We start from the raw sequence: 17,450 nt of genomic DNA, 5'->3' as shown, positions 1-17,450 counted from the left end.
CCATACAAAGGAATGGCTACGCATAAAAAAAGTGTTCTCTTCTCGTTCCTCTGCCTCTCCAATCTCGGCAGTGAGCTCTCTTGAGGCTTTTCACTGCTTTGCACAGTGGACGCAAAATAGTGACGTTATCGCATCCGCTGCGCTGAGATGTCAGATGCAGAGGGAGAATAATAGCGGAGGGAGCGGATGGCTTTCCTCTTCCACCATTGCTTTCAACCAGGATGCCGATACAGTAGGAGGAGCAATGCCGGGGGAGCGTTGCCAGCATCGCGGGCCTAACATAATCTTCCTTGGGCCAGAGTTTGACATATAGGCCTTATGACATTGATCTATATTTTGTCAGTGGGAGACTGGTAAGTCCAATTTCTGGAACGTTATATCGGTCATATATGAAAAAGGAACACACAAAAAATTCCTATGAAGTGTCCACGCACCACAGCATATCGGTGAGATTCAAGGCTTCCTCTCTGCCTTCACTTACCGTTTGCCTTTTCGGTCATTTTCTCAGCGTGTTTCTGACATGGGGCGGGCTCACCTGATAATAGTTACAAACTTTACTGTGTGGGCTGATTCTTATTAAGGTAGTCTCCTATGGACACGTGACTGTTACAGGCTATCACTTTAACCGATGTATTTGGAGGCCCTGTCCCCTCATTATTGTACATGCTGACACTTCATAAGAATTTTTTATGTGTTCCTTTTTGATATATGACCGATATAAGGTATCTTTTTAATCTGTGTATTTGGAAGCTCTCTCTCATCACTAATGGCACTTGCCGTTATTTGATAGATATTACTGATTTATGCTGTTGGGTGCCTCAATTTCTGGTGTCTTTGTTATAAACACATCTTTTAACCATTTTTGTGTCTTTGTACTTATATGGTGTCAATAAAATTTTGTATATTTTTTTCTAAAAACTCCTAGTTTCTCTGATTTATGCTGTACTTGATTATGGAGGTATATGTAGTTAATAGGTGATTTTTCTCACCTCTACATGGTATATAAAATGAGTCTGGATATCTTTTGTATACATGTGATACCTGGTAGCGGTCATACTGATACGTTACATGTGACGCCTGGTAGTGGTCATAGTGATGTGGTACGTGTGATACCTGGTAGCAGTCTTAGTAATGTGGTTCATGTGACGCCTGGTAGCGGTCATTCTGATAAGTTACCACATGGGACGCCTGGTAGCGGTCATTCTGATAAGTTACATGGGACGCCTGGTAGCGGTCATTCTGATACGTTACATGGGACGCCTGGTAGCGGTCATAGTGATGTGGTACGTGTGATACCTGGTAGCAGTCTTAGTAATGTGGTACCTGTGGTGACTGATAGCGGTCATTCTGATACGTTACATGTGACGCCTGATAGTAGTCATTCTGATACGTTACATATGACGCCTGGTAGCGGTCATAGTGATGCGTTACATGTTGGTGTTTTTAGCCTTCTGCAGTTGAATGAAGCCTTTCTCCAGACTCCTGGCTCTGACTGCTCGTGGTTTTGGACCTTTCTGCATGGTTGGGTGTGAGAACCCAGGAAGTGATTCATTCCTAATTCCAGATGTCGTTAATTGTTACTATGATAATTCACATGTAGTCAGTTTAACCTGTTTTGTCACAATCCGTTTTCTGTAGTCAGTAGGCGACTGACTTGTCCAGTCTGCACAGTATCCCATTGTAATTATGCTCGCCTTGTGATGGATACATAGCGCTTCTCTTCCAGAATTCTCTGCATTTTACTGTCTGTACTTGTTTCGTTTCCAGTGCTTGAGGTTATATCCTGTGTACAAGACCAAAAGTATATGGACACCTGACATTACTCCTATGTGCGCTTGTTAGATATGCCAATCAATAACTCTGGGTTTTTAGAGATTTTCCAGGCTTATTATATCACTATCCTAAGGGTATGTGCACACATAGTTTTTTGTCTCTGCGGATTTTGTAGAGAAAACCGCAGGAAATCCGCAGGACAAAGTGCTGCGGTTTTTCTGCGATTTTTGCCCTGCGGTTTTACACCTCATAATGGATGAGGTGTAAGGCTGTGTGCACACGATGCAGATTTGCAGCGGTTCCGCAGCGGATTTTACCGCGCAGAAACGTTGCATATCCGCATTGTGATGTACAGTACCATTAAAAGCAATGAAAAAAAAAAAATAACGCTGTGCAGACGCTGCGGATTTTTCAGCGCGGTTTTCCTGCGGTACAAAATCCGCAGCATGTTACTTCTTTTGTGCGGTTTTCCATCTCCCCGTCACCAAATCCGCAGGGGGAAAACCGCAGTGGATAACCGCACAAAAACGCATGAAAACCGCATGAAAAATGGATGAAATCCGCAGGAAAAATGCGGTTTTCTTCCATTCTGCACGGAAAAATCCGCAGGACCAAAAAGTACGTCTGCACTCAGCCTAAAACTGCAGTGTTTCTGCACAAAACAATTGACATGCTGCGTTTTGAAAACCGCAGCAAAACCGCGCGGAAAAAAACGCAGCATGTGCACAGCTTTTTTTTTATTTCCATAGGAAATAAAGGTACTGTACAACGCAGCAGAATCTGCTGCGTTTCTGCAGAGCCAAAAACGCTGCGGAAACGCAGTAGAAACCGCAAAGTGTGCACATACCCTAAGACGTAATATCAGAATGGTGGTGCTGCCAGGTGTCCGGACCACCACTGTACAGGTATTGACCATCTGTTATCACCAATATCTTTAAGGTACTGTCACACTTAGCGATATCGCTAGCAATATCGCTATAACTTGTGATGTTATAGCGATATTGCTTGCGATATCGCTGTGTGTGATACTTACCTACGACTCGCTCCCCCGCTGGTTATCGCTGATCTCGCGAGAACGTCCAGGACCGTTTCTCGTCGTCAGCTTCCTGCTGCGCTTCCTGTGGAGAGACGAGCGTGGTGCCGGGTGGGAGGACGTCAGGATCGCCTAGTGTGACAGGTAAGTAGCGACCCCCGACCGCTACGATGTCGCTGGTGAGATCTGCCTGTGTGGCAGCTCACTAACTACCACTTAGCGATGCACCAGCGATCCTGACCACGTCATATCGCTGGTCGGGATCGCTGGTGCATCGCTAAGTGTGACAGTACCTTTAGCCTTTAAAGCACCTCTGGTATACAGTTCAGTCCCCATTTGCATTCATAACGACCCCCATTTTTCAGAGAAGGCTTTCTACAGGATTTTGGTGCGTGTGTGAAATTTCTGTCCAACCAAAAGATCGTATGAGGTTGTGCTGAGCGAGAAGTTCTGACTCACAGTGCATGTTCGAATGATGCTATATGTGAAAGATAGAGTTCAAATCAGTGTTGTGTGACATTTTAGGACCTTAACAGCAAAAATAAGTTACCACGTCCTAACGGGACTATCACATTGTGCACGCAGTCCGGTCTGTGGACAGAACGGTGCAGAGAAGAAGCTGAGCAGAAGGATATATAGGTTTGTCGGAAAAGACTCTGTATCACTTGTATTTTATTTATTGAAATCCCCAGTGTCTGTGTAAGTCCAGTCGGTTGTGTGGTCAGTGATGGCTTTCTCACACAGTCAAAGAAAACCAAAAAAGAAACATCCTCTCAGTAGGAAGCTCTCACTTTCTGAAAAAACATTATAAAAGTGCTCAACATGAAAAACCCATAAGAATAATCACCCTAAATACTTGTCTAGAGAGCACACATATGTCACCAGCTATATGAGATGTGGGGATTATTTCTAAAGAAAAGTGACTATTCTTCAATGTATGCTTAACAATATAATAGAATTTATTAATATACAATAATCATATAAAGACTATATACAAAAAAGGCAAAAAAATATACTTATGTGGAAACTGGTAAAAAAGACACTTAAAGACAGCCGGGGCTAAGTGAAAAAGTAAAAGCTTCATATTGGACCCATGAATAAGGTCAAAATACCAGGTAAATTAGAAAAAATACCATGTATTACAGATAGAGCAGGATCCTGATGCATCTATAGCTATCATCAGTCATCTGATTTAGTGCATTAACATTCAAAAACTATTAGGCTGCGTTCACATGTTGTGTTTTTCTTTCGCGGCGGCTTTTACCGCAAAAAAACAGCATCCCATGCAATCCTATGGGATTCCGCAATGCTGTGCTAATGCTGCGGATTTTCCCGTGGCAGAATCGCATCACGGAAAAAACCACAGCATGCTCCATTATTTTGCGGAATCGCGGCGATTCCGCCCACATAGGAATGCATTGTTCTGCTTACTTTCCGGTTGTGCCCACCATGCGAAAAGTAAGCAGAACATTTGCGGATGGTACCCACAGTCCGGAGGAGAGGAGACTGTCCTCGGGCTCTGGGTACCATATCCCTGTAAAAAATAGAATTGAAATAAAAAAATCGGGTTATATTCACCTTCTGATATCCCGCACAGCGTCCCCAGGCTTCAGCGATGCAGGTCCCGTTCCCAGTGATGCATTGCGATAATGACCTTTGCTGACGTCGCTGGCTCGCGATACAGTAGCGGTCTCGCGAGACGTCATCAAAGGTCATTGCCGCAATACATCACTGGGAATGGGACCTGTCGGAGCATTGCGGAGGCCTGGGGACGCTGCGCGGGACGTCGGAAGGTGAATATAACCCGAATTTTTTTTATTTTTAACATTAGATCTTTTTACTAGTACTACTAATGCTGCATAGGCAGCCTCAATAGTAAAAAGTTGGTCACACTAGTCAAACACTATGTTTGACGAGTGTGATCAACCTGTCAATCAGTTCTCCAATCGATGCTACAGATCGCTTGGAAACCGCTAGCATTCTGCAAACTAATTACGCTTGCAAATCGTTAGTTTTTCCATGGGAATTTAAAATGCTGTTTTCCCGCGGAATGTAATTCCGGAATTCTCACTGTAACTTCCGCGGGAGTTCTGCTACGTGTGAACCCAGCCTTAGAGAGAAGCCCCTAGTCTAATACTAGATCTCAATGTAACCAAAGAGCCATGGTCTGACTAATAAGCAGGCCCACCATTAAATATAGAATAGAAGCTACTAGTTTGAGCTTGATTAGGGGGCTAGATTTACTGTTGCTCATCCTCACCTGGTCCAGTGCCGTCTGTCTGCCGCTGCTCTACTCTTTGTTTACTGGCTGCATCAGTGATATCTTGACTACAGTGCATATCACCGCTGTAGCCGATCACTGAGCTCAGCAACATGTAATGTCTAAGCTGTCAGGGCTGCTAAGCTCAGTGATTTGCTGCAGGGGTGATGTGCTGTAGTCGTGATATTACCACTGCAGCTGTGAGGCGCTGGCGCGGGACCTACACGAGCCTGCGCAGCCCCTCACACAGCCCTTGTGCGTTGACGTGGCCTGCCACTTTACGGCTGGATTGTTATCCTTGGATGGTTACATTTCACAATAATTGCACTTACAGTCGATTGGAGAAAATTGAGCAAATCAGAAATTTTGCAAACTGATTTGTGACAAATGCATCTTGCTAAGGCCGTGCAATGTTTTCTCAATGAGCTTTTTATACGGGGTCATAGTATTACCAGTTTGTCAACGGCCATTGCATGAGGTTGGGCCAGGTTTCATCCTCTTATCCGCAGTGATAGTAATTATGAGAGGTCCATATTTTGGTGGTGTAGTGTTTGTGCTCACTGTTGGACTGCAGCCTTTGTGAGCAGGCTAATAATAGCAGTACCCATCTAGAGCTGAAGGTTCTAGGATTTCTAGAGGGTTCCCTTTGTTAGTTATCTTATATTGTGCATGACCTGTCTTTTGCTTTTAAAAATACACCATTTATCTCATATTTGCTGAAATATATGAAGCTGGGTGGAAACCTATTGTGTTAATGAAGTTGTCCACTACTTGGACAACTTCTTCTCATACCCCACGCTTGGCCCCGATTAAAATAAAAAAAAAAAAGCATACACTCCCCTTCTGTGCTGGCATCGTTCCCGTGATGTCGGCACTTGCTCTCCCCCGGGATCCCATGTTGTTGTTCTGACACGTGACCCCGGCACCCAATCAGAGCTGACGTCACTGTCCCCGCCTCCTGTCAAATTGACCATGAAGAGGATGTGAGAGAAGAGCTGCAGCCCGGACATCCTCTTCATGTTTGATTTGTCCGAAGGAGGAGACAGTGACGCCAGCACTGATTGGTTGTTGGGGTCACATGTCACAACTGCACGAGATCCCCAGGACCGAGAGTGCCGACACTGCTGGAGCAGTGCCACCACAGGAGGTGAGCATAGGTCTTTCTATTTTATCGGGGCCAAACATTTAGATCAAGAAGATGCTGTCCAAGCCGTGAAGCTTGAGCTACCATTTTCACCAGCTACGAGGGAGCTTGCTGTAGCAGAAAACTTCACCCACCTGGTCTGCCATAGATATCGGGCGACATGATTCCTGCCACTGTCCAGTGGAAGCGGTGATGGACTCCTGTTTCAGCTTCAACATAAGACCATTTGATTCCGGCCCTACTATAAAGTCCTGAAATCATACGACAAATGTTTTCTGTGCGTTTCTTTTTCCAATTGCTTCTGAAGTTTAGTGCTGTTATATGATGCGGTATTGGCAGTAATGCATGTGTACCTTTTTACCTTTGCTTTTCTGGCTGTACATGTGCATTTTATATATTGCTTTCTTGTGCTGTTTGATTTTGCAGCTGCTATTACCGCAAACATTCAGCTCCCCCACCCTCCAAACCAATTCTCTTACCCACCCCTCATCTGGTTCCAACATCTCCTTTTCCACGTATGCTACCGATGACTTGCACATTAGCAGCAGGAACAAGGACCCAAAGAAAGTGGCATGGCCCAAAGCCAAAAGGAACTCATTTGTGAAGCAGAAGATGGAGAGAACTTCAGTTATATCGGTTAATATGTGGGACTTGTGTTTTTCTTTGTAGGCTCTTCTGGTGGAGGACATCTTCACTGTGATGGAGTTACTAACCTGTCAATGGGACAATCAACTAATGTCACGTTTATGTGTCAGGATACATTGTGTTTTTAAATATGTCTGTATGTATGCGAGGGTCTTCTTCTGAGAGACCTCATCTGTAATGAAACTTAAAACACAGAAATGGTGCACAGCAGTTCACTGATACAAGCTGCATAATGGAAGCCATTATTATACAGCCCGCTTTGAGTTTTTGCCGTGTCCAGGAACGTTCTTCTCTACCGATATATTATTATTTATTATATAATAAAATAAATACAATAACAATCGGCGCTGCGTTTTATACCACCTAAGCAGCAAGTTTTCAGGACAAAACCACTCAGTTCATCCAATGAAATATACCAAAAGGAAAAAAAAACTATAAAAACTCACGCTAAAGTGTATACCTAAAGGGTTAAATCATATAGGACAATATTATACGCCAACAAATGTTTATAAATAGGGCTAAAATAGTATATATATATTCCCTTGTATGCAAACATGGAAATGCTGACACCAGGAATCAGATAGTCCTTCTCTTGAAAATTTAGGAGCGCACAGTAATAATATACTATATACCTAGAGGGTTAAATCCTGTAAGATAATTTTATATGCCCGAAAGTAGTGCTGCCAAACAGGGTTAAAGTGGCAAATGTATTACCTTTTAGGCAAGCATAGGCATACTGACGCTGAGATCCCAAGAACGATCCTTGTCAGCCAGGGAATCAGGTAGTCCTTCACATAAAAATTCCACGGTGAGATAAGATCCAGAAGTCTTGAGCAAGGTATTAAGAACAGATGTAGTCCCGGCGGTGACTAACGTCTGTCTGTAGATCTGTATCAGCTGTCTATGTGAAACACAGGAGCCGCGCTGGAGAAGCCTGCAAGGTGCAGAGAAACTGCAGGACCTTGCGTGACGTCATAGTCACGTGGGTTAACATGTGACAGGCTAGGGAGCGCTGCTGAACGCTCAAGGGGCTTGATTGCTAGTCCTACGCTTTTCAGAATCTCGGATTCCTTCCTCAGGAAATATCCTGAAACGCGTAGGACTAGCATTCAAGCCCCTTGAGCGTTCAGCAGCGCTCCCTAGCCTGTCACGTGTTAACCCATGTGACTGTGACGTCACCCAAGGTCCTGCAGTTTCTCTGCACCTTGCAGGCTTCTCCAGCACGGCTCCTGTGTTTCACACAGACAGCTGATACAGATCTACAGACAGACGTTAGTCACCGGCCGGGACTACGTCTGTTCTTAATACCTTGCTCTCTCTCTGGCTCAAAGGCCCTTTTACATTTAGCGATGCACCAGCGATACGACCCGGTCAGGATCGCTGGTGCATCGCTAAATGATCGCTAGTGAGCTTCCACACAAGAAGATCTCACAGCGATGCAGCAGCGACGCAGCGGACGATACTTGCCTTTCACACACAGCGATCCAGACGTCCTCCCGCCCACCTCCACGCGTCGCTCGTCTCACACAGCAGGAAGCAGACGACGAGAAATGGAGCCGCCCGATCTCGCGCGATGAGCGACAGACAGCGGGGGAGCCGGTCGGAGGTAAGTATCACACATAGCGATATCGCTAGCAATATCGCTATAACGTCACAAAATCAGTGACGTTTTAGCGAAATTGCTAGCAATATCGCTATGTGTAAAACTCCCTCAAGACTTCTGGATCTTATCTCACCGTGGAATTTTTATGTGAAGGACTACCCGATTCCCTGGCTGACAAGGATCGTTCTTGGGATCTCAGTGTCAGTATGCCTATGCTTGCATAAAAGGTAATACATTTGCCACTTTAACCCTGTTTGGCGGCACTACTTTCGGGCATATAAAATTATCTTACAGGATTTAACCCTCTAGGTATATAATATATTATTACTGTGCGCTCCTGAATTTTCAAGAGAAGGACTATCTGATTCCTGGTGTCAGCATTTCCATGTTTGCGTATAAGGGAATATATATACCATTTTAGCCCTATTTATAAACATTTGTTGGCGTATAATATTGTCCTATATTATTTATTATATGTTTAATTTCTATGCAACTTTGTCTATACTATAGAAAAAAAAAAGGCAAAGATGTCATATTTAACTCTGAAATTCACCGCTCTCTTCAGTTCTGCTGCTCTTGTTGTCTCTTCTGGACGGGAAGAGCTGATGTCATGACTACTGCTTGGCTGCAGGGTCAGGTGACTGGTGGTAAGGTCATCATCACTTCAGGTCCAGTAGATACCATTGAGGTTGCAGCACTGTAACAGGAGGGGATGAATTCACATGGTAAATTGCATTTTTTCTTCTTTTTCCATCTAAAGTGATTTCCTACTGTTAATTTAAAAAATATAGCTGAGAACCAACACCTTAAGGGAGTCATCGTTTAGGGTATGTACACACGGCGTGTGGACCACCGATTACACAATAGGACCTCCAGTTAGTTATGTGCACACAGCGTGTTGACCTCTGATGGCACGATACAACCACCAGTTGGTTAATTTTTCCTGATCGGTTGTTTAAATGTCTGTTTACACAGGCAGACCAATGTAAGCGATGCGCACTGAGTGATCGGTAATCGCTCACTCTGTGCACATAGGCTGCAATAATTCTTGGCATCATGAGTCCTGTTTCCACCACCAAGACCAATGATCTTTTCTGCAGCTTAAAAAAACCATTTCAACTGAAGAATGGGCGTTTTGCTTATTCATTGGCTGATTGGCAGTCTCTTTACACAACTGGATAATCGTGAAATAATTGTTTTGAACAACACTCGTTCACGATGATCTTGCAGTGTAAATGGCTGCTTCCCTGGGGTGCACTACACTGTGTTGCAAGTTATTATGCAAAAAATATTTCCTCATATTTTCTCTAAATTACCTATATGAATTGCAGTCATTGTTATTTTCCAGTCATCTAATATTCTAGTATAATTGCAATGTTTTTGAACAAACTGCCTATGAAAACAGTATATTTTTAAAAATAAGAAACACTCAAAATGCATGTTCCAAATTATTATGCACAGCAGAGTTTTCAACCTTTTTTATTTTGAACAAAAAAATGGTCAATTGTGAAATTATAAGCATTATCAGCTTATTACAAAATGAAATCAAACAGTTTTCAAGTCAAAACTTTCTTCTAGGTGATGTTACATTTGCACATAGGACCCCTTGTTCGAAAGAAGGTTCTGAACGCTCTCGTCCATTGAATTTGTCAGTTTTTGGATGGTTTGTGCTTCAATTGTTTTGCATGTGGACAGAATCCCCTCCCAGAGCTGTTGCTTAGATGTGAACTGCCTCCCACCATCATAGACACTCCTTTTGATGATGCTCCAGAGGTTCTCAATGGGGTTGAGGTCAGGGGAAGATGGTGGCCACACCATAAGTTTGTCCTCTTTTATGCCCATAGCAGCCAGAGATGCAGATGTGTTATTTGCAGCATGAGACGGTGCATTATCATGCATGAAAATGATATTGCTGCGGAAAGCACGCTTCTTCCTCTTGAACCATGGCAGGAAGTGCTGTTTTAGAAACTCCACATAGATTATGGAGTTCATCTTTACCCCTTCAGGGATCCTAAAGGGGCCGACAATCTCTCTCCCCATGATTCCAGCCCAAAACATTACTCCACCTCCTCCTTGTTGGCGCCTTAGCCGTGTTTTCATGGGGTGTCCATCAACCAGCCATCCTCTACTCCATCCATCTGGACCATCGAGCGTTGCACGGCACTCATCGGTGAACAAAACATCTTGGAAGTCAGTCTTCATGTATCGTTTGTCCCACTGGAGCCGTTTCTGCTTGTGTGCAGTGGATAGAGGTGGTCGTCAGGATGGCTTACGCACAGCTGCAAACCTCTGAAGGACCCTGCATCTTGTTGTTCGGGGGACGTTGGAGGCACCAGCAGCTTCAAAAACTTGTCTGCTGCTATGACGAGGCATTTTTGCAGCTGCTCTTTTAACCTGACGCAATTGCCTGTTGGAAAGAGTCCTCAATTTTTCCTTATCACGCACACGTGTGTGCTGGGAATCAGCTACATACTTCTTGATTGTGCGATGATCACGATGAAGTGTCTTGGCAATGCTGATTGTGGAGTATTAAGGTCAAGGCATGACAACAATTTGTTGCTTCTCAGCAGCTGACACATCCTTTTTCTTTCCCATTTTGGCATAAAATGTAGGCTGCTTAGTAATGTGGAACAGCCTTCTTAAGTAGTCTTGCCTTTATTTGGACACACCTGCCAAACTAATTTGCACAGGTATCTGCAATTGCTTTCAGTGATATAAAGAGCCCTGACAGACATCACCATCAATGAGTTTAAATGGCAAACAAAAAAATTCTAACCTTATCACTCCTAAACTCTTTTTGCATAATAATTTGGAACACCGTTTACACAATGCCCTTTAATACTAATGGGTTTCTGAGTAATGCAGGATAGGACCAATCCCTCATAGATAACCTGGCCATATACATTAGATGGCTGTTGACCAAACGATACTTACACCGATTGTTCATCTGACCGCCAACTCTGCCGTCTCTTCCACACACAGAAGCACTTGTTCGACACAGCCATCCTGTGTTCTCTCTAGGAAAAAAAAATGAACTGGCACGTCGATCAGTGGGTTATCACCGAAAGAAAAATGCGATTGGCAGTCTGAAATCGGAAATATTTGATCGCCACGCTCTCCCAACCATCAGTCAGACTGCGCCCCAATACACATTAGACCGTCAGCCGAACCTGTCGATATCGGCATGTTTGGCTGACTTTAGCTTAATATGTATGGGTGGATCTTTAAACTTGCTCTTTATACAGTACCTCCTCTTTTCTCTTTCCAGGAGGTGAGAATCCTAAAAGGGTGGGGAGGATTTTTCAAAAGGTACATGAAATGGGTTTTCTAAACTGGAAGACCGAATCTACACTAATATTTCACGTCGCTGTTGCCATATTAATGCTTAGCAAATCACGAACATGCAATGTTTTCTAGCAAACTGCTTTTGTGCTGCCATTTCTGTGCTTTCAGTAAATGTAATATTTTGAATACTAACACCGGACCTCCAGATTATAGTGGTACTGCTGTTAACAGGTTCTCTGTATAACCTAATCCACAGGATCTCTACATTCGAGAAGTTGTCCTGTTTGTGTAATAATGGGACTTGGTCTGCATGGTTTGTCTACAGAAAGGTTAGCTAGGTGAAACCTGCGGTGCTGGGTATGAGTGCCAACTGTGGCAGACCCGATAATGCTCCTTAGTACATCCTCAAAAAGTTATTCTGTGCCATCATTTCCCCTTCTCTCTTCCTAGGCAACGGAAGAAGTATCTAAAAACCTGGTGGCTATGAAGGAGATACTTTATGGGACAAATGAGAAGGAACCTCAGACTGAAGCCGTGGCTCAGCTCGCTCAGGAACTGTACAATAGCGGCCTCCTTGGGACTTTAGTGGCCGACCTCCAGCTCATAGACTTTGAGGTACCAATGCAAGCTGAATTTACAAATCCAAATGATCATTTTTTTTTCTTGTGGTAGTGAATTCTTACACTTCAGATTCTGTAGGAAAACCATATAACTGGTTGGTATTTGACACATACAGATTGATCCCTGCACATCTTACATCCTTAGAGGGGATCTGTCAGCAAGTGTCTGCTAATTAATTTGATGGCAGCATGAGGTAGGGGCTGAGGCATAGATATGGGGGATGTTTCCCGTATTAGGATGCGTGCTGTTGTTTCAATACAGTGAAGGTTTTATCACCAGGATATAATCACTGCCTGCACTACTGCTCAGGTAATGCCTGGTCAGACCACACCCCCTCCTCTGATAAGCAGCTTGCTGTTAATAGACAATGTACATACAGAGCCTGGGGTGGGTGGAGGCAGCTTTCTGAGCTCTGCTACATCTAAAAACTCTTGATTGTGTCACAAACGTTGCACCCAGTAAATATAACCACATTAAGTGCATTCCTAGGAACTCTCGTCTCCTGATAATTGTGCATTGTAAATAGGCTGCAAATCACCTGACAGACGAGCAAAACGTTCGTGCATCAGGTGAACTGATCTCTTGGTTTTCTTGAAAGATCATCGTTCTCGGCAGCACATCATCAGGACCTGCGCTGCCGGGAACAATAGCAACCAATGTGCACTGAACGATCTATTACTGATTGTTTTGTGCGCATATTTTCCTGCCGTCTAAACAGGCTATGAAACGTCGATTGAAGGGTGTGAGAAAAGTTGATACAAGAGTCCTGGTTATGAAGAATATTTTGTATAGGCAAAACGGGGATAGTTAGACAAGTATGATGAGGCGATAGGCCAGTCTTAATGTGTTTTTAGGGCACACTTACAACTGGATACTGGGGACTAATCAAAGTGTCCTGGGTAGTGCATTCCAAAGAATTGGCGCAGCACATGAGAAGTCTTGGAAACGGGAGTGGGAGGTTCGGATTATTTAGGATGTTAATCTTAGGTCGTCAGCAGAAAGGAGGGCACAGGTAGGGAGATAGGCAGAGATAAGGGATGAGATATAGGGTGGTGCTGAAGCATGGAGCACTTTGTGAGTGAGAGTGTTAAGTTTATATTGAACTCTGCAACGGATGGGCAACCAGTGCAATGACTGGAACAGGGTAGCGGCATCAGTGTAGTGGTTGGTGAGGAATATGATCCTAGTTGCAGCATTCAGGATGGATTGGAGAGGGGAGAGTTTAGTAAGCGGGAGACCGATTAGAAAGTTACAATAGTCCAGACGAGAATGAATAAAAGCAACACTAGGAAGTTTTTGCAGAGTCAAAAGTAAGAAAAGGATGAATTCTAGAAATGTTTTTGAGGTGCAGATAACAAGAGCAAGTGATCGAATATGGGGAGTGTCTGAAAAAATCAGAATCGCATATGACCCCAAGATAGCGGGCATGGTACTGGGAAATAATGGTAGCACCACACACAGGAATGGCAATATCGAGCTTAGATAGGTTTGTGGAGGGAGGAAACACAAGGAGTTCAGTTTTTAAAAGGTTCAGTTTCAGCTAGAAGGAGAACATCATGTTAGAGACAGCAGAAATACAATCACTGGTGTTTTGTAGTAACGTGCTATGCTGTAATGTTTAACCTAGATATGGAATGAAAGCCCGCTTTTATATGACAAAGCGCTCCGCATTGATCTTCTCTTCGTCTATGGATATATTATTGGTTGATTCATGCTTATTACTGGTCTATTTGCGCAGCGATCATTTTTATTCCAGCATAAATGATCCAGTCGCTCATCAAATTATTATTTTGCTCAATTGTTGGATGACTGATGGGGAATTTACACTTATATAACGATTCTTGGCCAATATAAATGCACCTTTTACATTTTGCTTGACCAAAGCTTACTGTGTATAATCTCCAGGGCAAGAAGGACGTGGCTCAGATCTTCAACAATATTTTACGAAGGCAGATCGGAACGCGAACCCCAACGGTGGAATATATATGCACCCAGCAGAATATCCTCTTCATGCTATTGAAAGGGTATGGACCTCTCCGTTATGGGGCTGCTGTACTTTCATATAACATTTTAGTTTGTTGTATGCAGTTTATCAGAAGAATGAAATGGCCTTTTCATGGGTCGGTGTTGGCGGGACATAGGGTAGGGGCCAAGTAATAAACTGATATGTAATGGAGCAGTTTAAGATTGTGGGGAATGCGCAGTGTATGGTTTGGTTTAACACTTTCTCAGCTGGACAAATTTTATTTTTTGTTTTGTTTTTCCCCTCCACATCCTCCAAGGGCCAAAGCCTTATTTTTCCATCGATGACGTTATGAGGCATTTTTTTTGGGGGGTGGGACAAGTGGTAGTTTTGAATGGCACTTGTCATTTTACCATTTGATCTACTAAAAAATGGGAAAAAATTCCAAGTGCAGTGAAATTGCACAAAAATTACAATTCCAAAATTGTTTGTTTTGTTTTTATGGCATTCATTGTGCTGCTAAAATTTCCTAGAACTATGGTTCTTCGGGTCAGAACATATTCGGTTATTTCAAAAATAACGTAAAAAAAATCACTAGTCTCACTATTTTCAGTGGCCCCCTAATATTTTGATTAGTTCTTTAATGGAGCTGTGGAAAAGTTTTGTTTTTTTTTTTGTATGGTGAGTTTGTGTTTTCTATGCCATTTTAATGGTAGATCTGTTAATTTGTTTGTTGTTGTACATTTTTGCACTTTTGAACTGATAAAGAATTGCAATAATGGCATTTTTTTTTTTAAATTCCCTTCTTTATGGCATTTACCCATTGGGTTAATTTTTATATCTTGATAGACCACACTTTATTGGGTGCAGCGATGCCAAATAATTATTTTCTTTATTTTTAATGAGGGAGGGGGTGGGAGTTAGTACTCCTAATAATAAAGAATAAAAAAAAGTGACTATCTGTATGTATAGTACACTGCTCAAAAAATAAAGGGAACACTTAAACAACACAATGTAACTCCAAGTCAATCACAATTCTGTGAAATCAACCTGTCCAGTTATGAATCAACATCGACTGTGAATCAATTTCTCCTGCTGTTGTGCAAATGGAACAGACAACAGGTAGAAATGATAGGCAATTAGCAAGACACTCCTCTATAAAGGAGTGGTTCTGCAGGTGGTGACCACAGACCATTTCTTTGTTCTCATCCTTTTTGGCGACTCTTGTTTTGGTCACTTTTGTACTTTGACATTGCTCTCACCCCTAAAGAGTTACAGTAGCATGAAGCTACAACCCACAAAAGTTGCTCAGGTCATGCAGCTCATCCAGAATGACATATCAGTGAGAGCTGTGGCAAGAAGTGTAGTGTTCAGAGCATGGAGAAGATACCAAGAGACAGGTCAGTACACTAAGATGTGGAGGAAACCGTAGGAGAGCAAGAACCCAGCAGCAGGACCGCTAGCTCCTCCTTTGTGCAAGGAGGAACAGGAAGAGCAGTGGCAAAGCCCTTCAAAGTGACCTCCAGCAGACCACTAACATCCATGTGTCTGCTCAAATTGTCAAGGAAGCACACTGTAGCGCCATAACATGCAAACATGAAAAATTAATTGCATTGCTGCATTAGAAGTATGAAAAATTGAGAAAGTTTAGCGCATAAAATGGTGGTTGGTGACTCTAGGTTAAGCACCTGTTCACACTATGCTTATACTTGGATGTGACGGTCACTTTTTGAAATTTGTATTCATTCACCTTCTGACTGAGCACTCCACCTGTTAGCTGCAGGCGTTTTTTAATCAAAGCAGGGCCACTACCCCTCCACAGAGATATAGACTTCAGTCCTAACAGAGGATTTTTCATAGGTTCCCATTCAGATGGAGACTTCAGTCTTAGTGAGGATTGGCATAGATGGGGTCCTGGAAAACGAGAAATGCCTTACCGTGGCTTCCAGGTACACATAACTTGGCCATTTTATGCGCTAAACTTTCTCAATTTTTCATACTTCTAATGCAGCAATGCAATTAATTTTTCATTTTTCATGTTTGCATGTTATGGCGCTACAGTGTGCTTCCTTTTTTGTTTGAATGTACATGAGTTGGTGACTCTAGGTTAAGCAGCTGTTCACACTATGCTTATGCTTGGATGTGACGGTCAGTTTTTGAAATTTGCTCAAATTGTCAGGCCCAGTCTTCATAAGGGTAGTATGAGGGCCTGACGTCCACAAGTGTGTGTTGTGGCATATTCAATATTGGTGCCCTGTGCTCTTCACGGATGAGAGAATGTCCACATTGAGCACATGTGACAGATGTGACAGTCTTGACACGCTGTGGAAAATGTTCTGCTGCCAGCAACACCCTCCAGCATGACCGGTTTTACAGTGAGTCAGTAATGGTGTGGGGAGGCATTTCTTTTTAGGGCCACACAGCCCTCCTTGTGTTAGCCAGAAGTACCCTGACTCCTAAGTTACTGGGATGAGATCCTCAGACCCATTGTTAGACATGCAGGTGCACTGAACCCTGGGTTTCTTCTGATGCATGACAATGCTAGGCCTCTTGTGGCTTTTGTGTGTCAGAAGTTCCTGCATGTTGAAGGTATTGATGCTATGGACTGGCCTGCCTGTATCCCAGACATAAATCCAATCGAGCACATCTGAGACATCATGTCCATCCACCAGACTGTTCAGGAGTTGACTGATGCTTTAATCTAGTTCTGGGTGGAGATCCCTGGAGATATTGATTCACATTCGGTGTTGCTTCATAACTGGACAGGTTGATTTCACAAAAGTGTGATTGACTTGGAGTTACGTTGTGTTTTGTGTTCAATTTATTTTGAGTATATAAGTACTCCCTCCATCCCCCACCCCCACCTTAAAGGGAATCTGTCACCCCATTTTAGCCCTATCAGCTGACGGCACCGCCATCAGGGGCTTATCTACAGCATTCTGTAATGCTGTAGATAAGCCCCCCGATGTAACCTGAAAGATAAAAAACAGTTAGATTATACTCACCCGGGGGGTCCGATCAGCTGCCGAGGGAGAAGCAAGGAGGAGGACATCATCGTATGAAGATGGGAGGCGCCGGACCGGCCCGCGGACACCCACCGCACCCGACTCCACCCCCCAATGA

At 43.4% G+C, this 17,450-nt stretch overlaps 1 protein-coding gene across 4 annotated transcripts in view; it reads left to right on the top strand.

The window, feature by feature from the left end:
• LOC141095331 (calcium-binding protein 39) overlaps positions 1 to 17,450 on the top strand; it is a 43,371-nt gene that overhangs the window by 12,929 nt on the left and 12,992 nt on the right. For 3 of the 4 annotated variants that reach the window (XM_073581304.1, XM_073581303.1, XM_073581302.1), the window contains 3 exons: positions 6,637 to 6,846; positions 12,194 to 12,358; positions 14,270 to 14,388. In XM_073581304.1, coding sequence (XP_073437405.1) covers positions 6,637 to 6,846; positions 12,194 to 12,358; positions 14,270 to 14,388 — 494 coding nt within the window. The remainder of the gene's footprint in view (positions 1 to 6,636; positions 6,847 to 12,193; positions 12,359 to 14,269; positions 14,389 to 17,450) is intronic. The other variant, XM_073581305.1, reaches the window with a different exon arrangement.

This window comes from Dendrobates tinctorius, unplaced genomic scaffold (assembly GCF_039654945.1).
Source record: "Dendrobates tinctorius isolate UK_male_01 unplaced genomic scaffold, ASM3965494v1 ptg000069l, whole genome shotgun sequence".
Taxonomy (NCBI): Eukaryota; Metazoa; Chordata; class Amphibia; order Anura; family Dendrobatidae; genus Dendrobates; species Dendrobates tinctorius.
The sequence above is the reverse complement of the archived record's forward strand: the minus strand, read 5'-3'. Positions and strand labels throughout refer to the sequence as shown.